We start from the raw sequence: 12555 nt of genomic DNA, 5'->3' as shown, positions 1-12555 counted from the left end.
GTATTTTCAAACTGGGCATTTTACTTAATAAAGACTGAGGTTCTAGAAGTCAGGAGTCTAATAATTCTAAACTTAAGATTTACTATTATAAAAGATCTACCATGGTAATAGCTTGGTATCAATTCACTACTTACTAATAATAAATTAACATCTTCTGACTCAATATATAGATAACCCTTCCATTTTTTTTTTTTTGAAGAAAACATACCTACTTTGGTATTCTTTCCTTAACAGGCTCTAAGCCCTAGTATAACAACTAAAGCAGCAGAATCTTCTAAGATACTGATAGAGGGGTTTTAGTAAGAAAACAGCAATAAAATAGAAAAAGAAAATAATAATATGGATTGAAAGGAACATCTGAAAGTAAAATACCAGTTGGTAGTTACTAATAAAAATTAAGTAAATGAAAAGATTCACAACCTGGAAACGACAGGAAAACAACTTTTAAAAAGGCTAAAAATGAAAAATCATTAGAATACCAGCTTATTCTAAGGCACCACAAAATTCACCAAGTATTCTACTATTTACTATTTGAATCAAGAGGATAGCACCAAAATGGATACTGAAGAAAAGACAAGTACCTCACTTCACTGCACGCACATATGAAAAACTGGCAATTTTATCAATACAACTCAAAATTTCTCACTTAGTTCATTCTCTTAAGCACTATTTTACAAGCGCTCGTAAGTTACAAAATCAATTTAATAGATCACAACCAGCACCTATTTTTTCACTATAATAGGCTAGAAAATCAAAATAACTTACAAAGTAGGTATTGTTTTAGAAAATTTCCTTTACACAGATATATATGTATAATGGACCATGATTTAAGAAAATAATCCTTACAAATCTTTCCAAATCAAGAAATATCTTGCAGCTCTTGTTCCCACAACTAATACTAAACTCCTTTTGGGGTACAGAACAAAAGATAATTAAGCATAAAGCCATCTCTGATTGGCAGAAATGACAATTAAAGCCCACATTAGGAGAATCAGGTCTCTGAGCCTCTTTTAAATGCTGCTAATGCCCAAATGTTATGATTTTCCAGATGTCAAGGAACCTAAGGAAGTATTCCTAGACTATAGCTCCCATGCTGGAATCAAAGAACAAAGGTTAAGAGAATGAACTTTTCTCTTAGCGAGAAAATAGAAGAAAGAAAAGTGCATAAACTTAGGATCAGAAATCACAGAAATCACCTAAGTGCAAAACTTAGGAGTATTTAATTTAAAAATGAGTCAGGAAAGTAATCCAGCAAATGGGATAGAGGACTATTCTAAAATACAGATGGAGTATACTGGGATATTTCAGGCATGAAGCACATTATAATAGCATTCATTGAGCATTGCTACATGTCAAGCATTTGAAACACATAGTTTCAATTTCTATCACTATTCCAAGGAAAATATTCTAATTCTTAATTTACAGGTGAGGCCATCAGCTAAGAAAGGGTATGTGATCTATGTTTACTCTCCCTACCTTTAAGGATCATCTCTGCTACCTGGCCATTCAACGTTGGTAGCTCTTCAAGGCTGTGTTAGACAACTGTAGTCACTCTCCCTATGTCATTTCATCTACTGCCATGTCTGCTTCACTGTCTCCTAAATATGTATCTCGAACTCAGACCTCTTCTCTGAAGATCTGCATATCTAAATGCCTACTTGACACCTCCACCTGAACTCTTAACTTCTACCCCTCAACTCCAAACCTGGCAAATTTCCAATGCTCTATGTAAGGAACTTCCCTGGTGGCTCAGACCGTTAAGTGTCTGTCTAGGATGCGGGAGACCTGGGTTCAATCCCTGGGTCGGGAAGATCCCCTGGGGAAGGAAATGGCAATCCACTCCAGTACTACTGCCTGGAAAATCCCATGGACAGAGAAGCCTGGTAGGCTACAGTCCATGGGGTCGCAAGAGTCGGACACAACTGAGCGACTTCACTTCACTTCATGTAAGGAACAGCACTGTCACTGATTAAGCTGCACAAGCTAGAAACCAAGGTGGTATCTTTCCTCTCTCATTCATCGTCTTTACCCTTCCCTCATATATGCAATATATTCACCAAATCCACCCCATTCTATCTGTTGCCACCATTCTCCCTCCCGACTCCAACTATTCAAATCTTTCATCATGATTCACTTAGGCTACTGTAAATGCCTACTGGTCTTCCATATCACTCAACCCATACTACACACTGAAACCAAGTGATTCCAGATTCACTAACTCTGTTCATTTCAATTTACTCTTAGGCTCAATAACAAAAAGTCCATCAGTACTAAAAAGGTCCGAGTCCAGTCCCCACTCTCAAATCTCTCCTTGTACCATTCTCTCCCATAGATCAGGTATCAGCCAATTATGGCCTAGCGGACCAGTTTACCCTGTTGCCTGTTTTTTGAAAGTAGCCATACTCACTCATTTACGTATTGTCCATGGCTGCTTTTGCACTGCAACAGTAAAACTGAGCAGTTATGATATAGGATGTACTACACCTTCAAAGTCTCATATATTTATTATTTAGCTCTTTACAGAAAGTTTGTCAACAACTGTTTTCGATCACTGACTAGTCAGTGACCTCCGTTAAGAATATGCACATGTTCTTTCATTCAGGATTAAATATTCTTCCATCCACCCAACCACTCCCCTAGTTAAGTTCTATTCATCTATCAGATCTAAAAAATGACAAGTCTCAGGGAAGCCTTTACTTACCCTGTAGACCAGTTTATCCTAATTCAGATTAGCCACATTTCAAGTGTTCAACAGCCTTAGGTGACTCGGAAGGACAGTTCTGAGTTAGAGGTCTGTATATTTGCGAGCTTTCTATTTTACTGGTCAATGTGACTGTCTCTATACCACACTGTGTTAAATACTAAAGTTATACACAATTTGACAGAATAAGCACATATATCACCACTCCACCTCTGCCTTTCTTCTTCAGAAGTGTCCTAGCTGCTCAATACTTGTATTTACTAATTTACTCTTCCATATTTGTATTAGAATCTATGTAAAATTTCTTGAAAAATCTTTTGACACTTTGAGTGAAACAACACAATCTAGAGATGTAGAGCCTGAAGAACAATAACTTCTTTATGACAAGCCACATTCAGGGACAGGAAGGCAACAGCTCCCCGTTTATTTAGATACTTTTTAATGACTTAAAATAATGTTTTATGCTTTTCAACACAGAGGTTTGCACATGTTACAATTACTCCCAGGCACTAGATAATCTGCTATGCTTTTGTAAATGGTGTCTTCTCTAATTATTTTTTCTAGTTATTTATTGCTGATGTATAGAGATGCAACTGACTTGATTACTGATGATATATGGAACTAACTCTGCTGTTTTATTTATAATTTATCTGTGGATCCTATTTGGCTTTTACATAGGCCAATCATATCATTAGCCACTAACGAAAATTTTCTTTCTTTCCAATACTCATGCTTTTATTATTTTTTCCTTATCTTTCTGCTTTAACTAGGATCTCTGTATAATATTGACTGGAAGTGGTGATATTATAAACATTCTATCTTGTTTCTGGGTGAAAAGGGAATTCATTTCCTTCATGAGGATGTTATTTAAAGTGATTTCACTTGTTTGTGTATTTATAGATACCTGCTCTCAAGTAAGCTCTCATCTGTTCATAATTTAGTAGCTTTCCACTAAATTAGTAGGAAGCTAATGAAATAAATTTTATCAAGTAGTTTCTATATATTGTTGAATTTTTTTTGTTCTTAAATACATCTAACAACCCCAACAAACTGTGGGTCAGTACCCTGTGTTCAAATACATGAATATACCTGCAGTGAATTACATGGATTTTTTTTTAAATAAGACGAACAATGATTATATGTAGCCTCACACACCAGTTCAAGTAGGATTTTCCCAAGAACAGGGTAAATCAGATCATGCTGCCAAATTTCTACAAAAATTTTTGATTTTCAGAGGTTATGGATTTCAAAGTTGAAGTTAACGGTCTGTGGACTTGCAGTTTAAAATTTTTGCATGTGCACTCATAAGTAAAACGGGACTATAATTTTCCTTTCTTATATTATCATTGACTGGCTCTGGGACTAAGAATAGATAACTTCACAGAGAATGAATGAATTCCCTTACTCTATTTTCTGGATTTGTAGAACATTGGAATGACCTGTTCCTTAAAAAGTCTCCTGTAGAATTACCTGGGCCTGGTATTTTTGTGCTAAGATGTAACTACTACTTCAACTTATTTAACATTACAGGATTATTCTAAGCTTTCTTGTTATGGACTTCAACTTTCCTTAACTTCCAAATTTATTGATCTAAATTGTTGACAGTATTTTCTACTATCTTATTAATCTGCTGCTGCTGCTAAGTCACTTCAGTTGTGTCTGACTCTTAGCAACCCCATGGACTGCAGCCCACCAGGCTCCTCCGTCTATGGGAGTTTCCAGGCAAGAGTACTGGAGTGGGGTACCATTGCTTGCTCCACTTATTAATCTGATCTATCTGTAATTATATTTCCCTTTTCACTCTCAGGGTTTACACCTTCTCTTTTTACCTGATCTTGCCAGATTTTTGTCTATGTTTCTAGTCTTTTCATATAATAAAACTTTCTAGTTTTGTTGATTTCTCATTTGGTCTCTGTACTCATCACTTCAAAACTGAATATGTACATCAGCCTCCTAGCTAGACTACCTGATGCCAATTTCCTCCTATCTGGAATCTCAAGTACAAAACAATTTTCTTACTGCTTAGGCCCTGCTTAACTAACTGCTTTTGGATTTGAACTAGCTCTTCAGTTTAGCAGACTCATAAGTTTCAGTTCAGTTGCTCAGTTGTATCCAACTCTCTGTGACCCCGAGGACTGCAGCACACCAGGCCTCCCTGTCCATCACCAACTCCCTATAAAGGCAATGATATTGCACAATACCTTCAACTGGGACAGTTTCCTATTGTATCTTAACTTGCCTAGACACAATCTTACACCTCTGTACAAATGACTTCCCCCTCTTAAAGTATCTTTTCTTCTTCCTAAAAACCAATCAAAATACTCAAAACTGGTGATTTACCTTTTTCATGAAGTTTTGTGACCCTAACTCTATACCCCTATGGTGATTTCATCTTGTGTTCACTTAATACATGTATCTGACAGTATTATCACAAAATAATGTATATACTTTTTTATTTAATCAATTTACCACATGCCAAGCACTATTTCAGAGAACGCAATGGCACCCCACTCCAGTACTCTTGCCTGGAAAATCCCATGGACCGAGAAGCCTGGTAGGCTACAGTTCATGGGGTCGCGAAGAGTCGGACACAACTGAGCGACTTCCCTTTCACTTTTTACTTTCATGCACTGGAGAAGGAAACGGCAACCCATTCCAGTGTTTCTGCCTGGAGCCTGGTGGGCTGCCGTCTATGGGGTCACACAGAGTCGGACACGACTGAAGTGACTTAGCAGCAGCAAGCACTATTTTAAATAACTATGAACGTATTTCTCATAGGGAAATATGTTTACTTCCATCTTCCTTGAAAGGAGTATACAGAAGTTACACGGCTAGTAAGCTGATTCAAATCCTAGCAGTCTGGCTTTAGATCATGTGCTCTTAACTATTACACTATGCTTCCCTACAGTGCTCTAGTATTACTCTTCTACCACTGTTCCAAAAACAGGGTACTGTCTTTCAAACTAACATTTAAGCTTTTTTAGGGATGCGCATCTTCAATTCTTTTATATCCTTCAACAGCTTTTTGTACAGACTTAAGCATTCAGCAGGTTTTTAGTGAATGCTCACTAAACTGAAACAGAAGACAACTTACTCAAGTCCAGCTTACACAATGAAAATAATTTCCAGGCAAACAAAAGCTGCACTAAAATGCTCCAGCTTTTCTGTAATGCTTAAAGGAAAAATACCATGGATAACTATGATATAAATAGTTAGCCCTGCAGACATCCAAGGCACTTCACTGTACACATATAATACAAAGCCCGAAAGTGTAACTGCAGCATGAAACTATATAAAGCTGCACTGTAACCTATGTTTATCTTTTTAAGAACAGAGGTTCAAACATTTAAGTGACATTTATGTTTAAGGTTAAACACTGAAGGATTAAAAAATCACTTATAAATCTAAAAACTTCCAAAATATCAGGTTTTCCAATTCTCTTTAAGTTCAAGTATTGTAACACAATGAATCTAAAATTTAAAGCAATGTTATATAGGCATGTCTTGGAAATAATACAGGTTGAGTTCCAGACCACTGCCTAAAAACAAATATCACAATAAAGTGAATCACACAAATTCTCTGGTTTCCCAGTGCATGTAAAAATTACATGTACACTATATGGCAGTCTATTAAGTGTACAACAGTATTATGCCTAAAAAAAAACAATGTATGTACCTCAACTTTAAAATGTAGCTAAAATGTGTTAATCATTATTTGAGCCTTCAGTGAGTTGTAATCTTTTTGCAATAGTAACATCAAAAATCACTGACCACTGTAACAAATATTATAAAAATTTTAACATTTAGAATATTTTGAGAATTACCAAAATGTAACACAAAGCAAGTAAGAAGTATGCTACTGGAAAAATGGTGCTATGAAGCCTTGATCATTGCAGGGTTGTCACAAACCTTCAATTTGTAAAAAATGCAGTATTTGGGAAGCGCAAAAAGCAAAGCGCAAGAAAACAATATATCAAATATGCCAATATATCAAATTAATATATTTATGTCAACAAATCAAGCTGCAAAACTGCTAAGTCAAAAGGGAAAAACAGACAAATAGGATGCTTACAAACAGAGAAAATGAACAAAAGCATTTTATATCTAAGTTTCTGTAGACAGAATCTACATATTCACCTAGAATTTTTATGCTGAAGAATACAAAATCAAACTCCCACCCCAAATAAGCTTTTTGCTGTTCGGTTGCCCAGTCATGTCTGACTACGAAATAAATAAGTTAAAGCACAAGTAAATAAAATGAAGTAACAAAAAATAATCAATCCTCACAAAATATTCAGAAAATTAAAAAGAGCTACCAATTACACTTACTAAATGACAGACAGCCTAACTTCTCACTGACGTCAAATCCATTATCTTAAAAAAATAATTTTTTAAAAGTCAAAACAAACATCTTTAGAAACATTATGAACCATAAATTAAACTTACTTTTTTGTCTTCCTTCACTTTGTGGGTTTTCTTCTTCATTTTCTTATCATCTAACTCTTGATCTGAAGTGATTGCAGGATTATCGATACCACCTTTCCAAGTTTCAACAGGAGAAAGAAGTGGATCTTCCTCACTTCCACGATGTCTTCCTTTTCTTTTCGTTTTAGAAGTAGTGAAAGCCTCATCATCACTTGCATCTGAATGTGTTCTTCTGTAGTATGACTTGGCTTTACTAAACAGGGTTTTAGATTTATATTTGTATTTTGAAGGCCTCCGTTCTCCATGACTTTTCGAGGTTCTATCAGAAAATCCATTTTCTTCATCTCCTTGGGTGTTATTTACAAATGAGTTTCTAATTTTAATAACACGATTCTGACTGTCATCTGGGACAACGTATATCTCATCAGAATAGCCCTTCTGTTTGAAAATTGTGTCCATGGGTTCTGAATAGTTATCTGAAGGATCCATATCTTCGGGATGTGCCAAAGGCACCCGAGAAGTCTGTTTTCTTGGATTTTTACCAATACCAGCTTCGATTGTTTTTAAAAGGTTTGGATCCAATTTCTTCACGTTTGTCTTCGGTGCAACTGGTTTAGGTTTAATAGGTGGAGGCACTTTATGGTTGCGTTCATGGTCATGACAATTCGGGGTGCTGTGAATAGGGTATTCATTTCCTTCCAAATCTAATCTGTATCTGGATCGGTCACTAGGTGTTGGAAGCAGCTGTACATCATCCCCAATTGGACTATAAGGAGGTGGTGCTTCTGTATCATCATCTGAATCAGGGTAGTTGTTGTAGGGAAAACAGTCTCTGGGAGATGGCAGGAAAACATCTTCACTCTGATGGGTTGATTCCCTTGTACTATCAGATAAATAGGAATTTTCTATCATATTTTTTTTCTCTAGAACATCACTGAAAAACAGTGTAAAGACCTCAGTTTGCCGATGATACTGAGATAAAGAATACAATGCTGTAAATTTAGCAGAGATCTCAGTTGCAATGTGTTCTCCTTCAGTCATTAACTCCTTGATGGCCTCATTTTCAAAAAAGTCTGCTTGGCTATCAGTAACTGCCACCAGTTGTACAGGGATGGTGTCCTGAACCTCTGACAGAAATGCTCGAAGCATTCCCATTGATGCTTTCCGTTTGGCAGAATACACTAGTATATAACCATGAACCAGTTCATCTTTCCTTACTCCAATTGAGGAATGGTATGATAATATTGTGATCTGTATTCGCCTCCTTTTTTCACCAATGATTTTATCAAGCATTAGGGAATTATTCTGTCCAGCTTGGGCAGCACTACAAGAATGAGAATCAAGGAAGGGTGAAAGAATAAGATCCACACTAAAAGGATCACCACACATGGCACACATGACAATTCTCAAGTCAGCTTCTGATACATCCTTATTGGTGGGAACTGGGCTCACCACATCTAAATTATGTTTAACAGATTCTAATACTCCTCTTAGAGCTTGCTTTATTTGGGTTTCATTAAATTTACGAGGATATGTACCACCAGGTACATCTACAAAAGGACATTGTAACTTGTTTGCCAACTGTTGCCCTTGATGCCTGAGAATTGGTAGATTCTTACTAATAGAATCTCTCTGATTAGCCAGAATTAATGTAAATGGAAGGTTGGCCATATACTTATCTTTTCTGATCTGAGAAGCTTCAGTTCTTATTTTTCCAATAAATTCCCCAATAAAATTCAGTGACTCAATGGAATTAAATACACAAAAGCACCCATGTGGTTTAAAGGCAGCAGTCCACAACTGACTTAAAAAGTAAGGCGACTTGGCATCAACAGGCCGAAGATCAAGTTCATAAATTTTTCCATCTAAGGCATACTCATCGTCAGTGGATTGTGTCCTTATCTCATTTGCTAGCTCTTGGGCAAGGCCATCTTTCCCTAAAATGAAAAGGTTAACTTTATCTATATTGGTGCTATCATGATACAACCGTAAGCGACCATGATCCAACTGCAAAAGACTACTGGCAAGTAACTGCTCTACTTTAATGTCTGTACAGTTTTGGCCACTAAGACACGTTTCTTTAGTGGGATGATAAACAAATCCTATATGCTTAAGTAGAAGAGACTCCCTATCCGGTGCAAGTTTCTGTAAAGCTTTGTATCTAGGTTCTTCACTCAAAACTGTATGAATTTCACTCATTTTATCTGAACTAGGTGTTGCATTAAGATCTAAATCATAAAAAAGTTCAGAATGTTCAAAAAGCATTTCCTGAAACTCTTCTTTGGCTTTTTCAACTATTTCTCGCTGATGCCTACCATACACCTCTTTGCTATCAGCCTCAGTGATGTATTTGAAGGCTTCATCCTCCATTACAAAGCACATAACTTCCTCCCATGGTTGCCCAGGTGAAATAAACTGAATTTTTTCCAAAGTCTTCTTGAATTTTTCCTTCATTTCTACCCTCCTCTTCTCTGATATTAGATGCTGTACATGGTTCTGATAGACTTTTTCAGCTTCTAAAGTGCTCAGGAGGTCAAATGGGATCCGTCTATCATTAATTTTGTCTATATGGTCAGTTTCATCCCAAGGTGTTTTTTCTAGCACCACAAAACATAACTGAAAATCTGCTCTCTTTTCCATTAACTTCAAAGCTTCTGACCAATTCAAATGTTCAATCTCTTCCAGATTTGGCAAAAGAGTGTTAAAAGCTCTCGGCAAAGTATTTATATATTCTTCTCTCCTTTTTCTTATATGTTCCTGTTTAAGCTGTTCTATGTGTTTTGAGAATGTATTTCTAGCCTTTCTTGTTCCCTCTAAGTTGATGTATTCTTCATAATCAGGATGATTTTTCAATTTGTTACTAACAGTTTTCCAAGTTGCATGATAATCTCTCACAGTCTGTACAAGTTTCTCAAACTTATCTGTTGCTGTGACAACAAGTTGTCTCTGTGTTTTATAAGCATCCAGATAGGGAATAATTTTAGGCTTGCCACGAGTTTTATCCAACATTTGTACCAGTGCAGTGAAACATGTCTCAACGTTGACATTAAATCGTGCTGATGTTTCCACTACAAGAAGGTTCTTTTTGTTTGAAGCAAATGCCTGAACTTCTCTAAGATAATGATCCACACATTCATCACATTTAGTTGCTGCTATTATTACAGGTTTTTTTGATTTTGATAGCTGGACAAAAAGGTTATTCACAAATTTAAGCTGATCATCAAACTTCCTATTGCATCCCTGACTTACGTCAATGCACAATAAAAATCCATCTACATTGAGCTTCCCTTCAGGCATTTGCTTCTGTTCGAAGTCTTGCTCCAAGCCTAGCTGATCAGTGCAAATGTACATTAGTTTTTCTGCTGACTGCAATTTAGAGGCAGCTGCACGCTTTATATATGGTTGCAAATTCGTACTCCGATGAGGCAAGAAAGTCTGGTCATCAATGAACTCAGTTTGTTCGATGACATGAATTTTGCACTCTACTCCATCTTCACCACTTTGCGTTATGTCACCCCAGTACAAAAAATGATCATTGTTTACTACTCGTCCTCCGAAGTCAATGGTGCTAAGCACAGAAGTATGTTCTGGATAATATTCATCAGCTTTTGAGCGTACAAATCTATTGCACAAACAAGACTTTCCAACTCCACAGTTACCTTTGTCTTTTTCAGTCCCAGAGAGTCCAACTACACTGATGGTATAGGATGGGGGGCGAGGCTCTTTGTTTTTTGCCATCATAACTCTCTTGTCATGTCTCTACATTCATAAAGATAACCAGATATACTTCTCATTTTGAAAATAAAATCATCTCAAAATACAGATCCCACATTTCAGAACTACATTTGGTTCTTTGTATTTCCCTCATTTCTGTGCAGAAAGGTCTTGAAGATCATATGGATCATCTTCCTAGAAAGAGAAAAAGGACAAACCTTAGTCATGAATTATACATGCTGAACTATATACACATTAAAGATGTTCATAATAAAGCACCAGACAAGTTAACGATGTCACAGTATTTTAAGAAATCACCAAAGACAGTTTATGATTTACCGTTAAAAGTGCAAGACGACCTCAAAATTTAAGGCAAATCTAACAACTAAAAAAACTAAATACAAATTTTAATGTGATCTTACAAACTTTAAAATGAAACCCTATTAACCAAATATGCATTTTGTTTCTAGTCCTTCCCTTCCCTCAATTTTCCTGTCTTCTCTGTCTGGAGGCTATGTTTGATAATAACTAAAACAAACTAGTTGCCTTAACAACTCTCCACAACTTAAAAAACTATCTGCTTTCTATTACATGGTTCCTCAAACCTTATTCCCTAAAATGGAATTTCATGTGAATTTAGCAAGATCTTAGAATTTTTAAGTCTTATGCAATCTATCAAATATTATATAAAAAACAATTAATATATTCATATACATAAACAAGAAAATGGAAAAAAAATGAAGTTAATACAAATCATTACAGTGATTAACTGGATCAACACTTCTCAAACTAAGGACCAATTTTTATTTCATATATGCAAGTCAATTTTTAAAAACACAATGAAATTTTTAATCTGAATGAAATCTTTTAAAAAATGTAGGTCCCAATTTCTTATTAGATTCAAGACACAAAAAAATTACTGCCAAACTTTTTCTAAATGTTCTTGATTCCTGCATTTATTTCCTCTCAGAGTATTTACAAAAAGCTCACAGATCATATTCTGAGTAGCACAAAGCTCAAGAGTTTAAAGATTATATATCTGAGACAATCTTTTAGAATTATTTGATATAAAAACAACAACAAATAACCTATAAGACTTGCATGCAATTTAATTCAGGTTATCTGTGTGGAAACAATGAATTACTCTCTTATAATGGTTTTATTTGGAGACTCTTCACATTCTTTTGATGTTTAATTAAAAGCAATACATAATTTCTACCATACCAAATTTCACAAGGAAAATATCCAGTCATGTACATCAACATATATGAAAAATATCTTCAATCCAAACAAAATAAAAGATCATAAAGACCATGAGGGAAAAAAAAATAAAAGGTCAGAAAATAACCACTGTTTGCCCCAAGTATGTGGTTTCTCCACTACCCTCAAAATTGCAAGTAAATATGTATTAAGATTATAGTCCACATCTGCTATATTAATGGTAAAAAGAAATTATTCTTGCAATTTAAAATTCTGACTAATATTTCTAATACAATAATATTTTAAAATAAAATCTCAAGATTTATTCTTGTATTCTCTAAGTTTATCCTAGCAACCTTAATGAAATACTAATTTTAAATGTATCAGCCACCAAACACTCAAGCAAAATATTAGGTTCACTTTTGTAATATAATGTTGAAGCACCAAAATCAGTACTAGAAAATCATGAATAAATGGAAATGACTTCAAATTAAATTCCTAACATTTATTATGAGT

At 35.4% G+C, this 12555-nt stretch overlaps 1 protein-coding gene across 2 annotated transcripts in view; it reads right to left on the bottom strand.

Annotated features, from left to right (window-relative positions):
* ARHGAP5 (Rho GTPase activating protein 5) overlaps positions 1-10866 on the bottom strand; it is a 58148-nt gene extending 47282 nt beyond the window's left edge. For both annotated transcript variants that reach the window (XM_068990934.1, XM_068990935.1), the window contains exon 1: positions 7147-10866. In XM_068990934.1, coding sequence (XP_068847035.1) covers positions 7147-10866 — 3720 coding nt within the window. The remainder of the gene's footprint in view (positions 1-7146) is intronic.
* Between the last annotated feature and the right edge of the window lie 1689 nt (positions 10867-12555).

This window comes from Capricornis sumatraensis, chromosome 19, assembly GCF_032405125.1.
Source record: "Capricornis sumatraensis isolate serow.1 chromosome 19, serow.2, whole genome shotgun sequence".
NCBI classification, from domain to species: Eukaryota; Metazoa; Chordata; class Mammalia; order Artiodactyla; family Bovidae; genus Capricornis; species Capricornis sumatraensis.
This window is presented reverse-complemented; position numbering and strand designations above follow the sequence as displayed.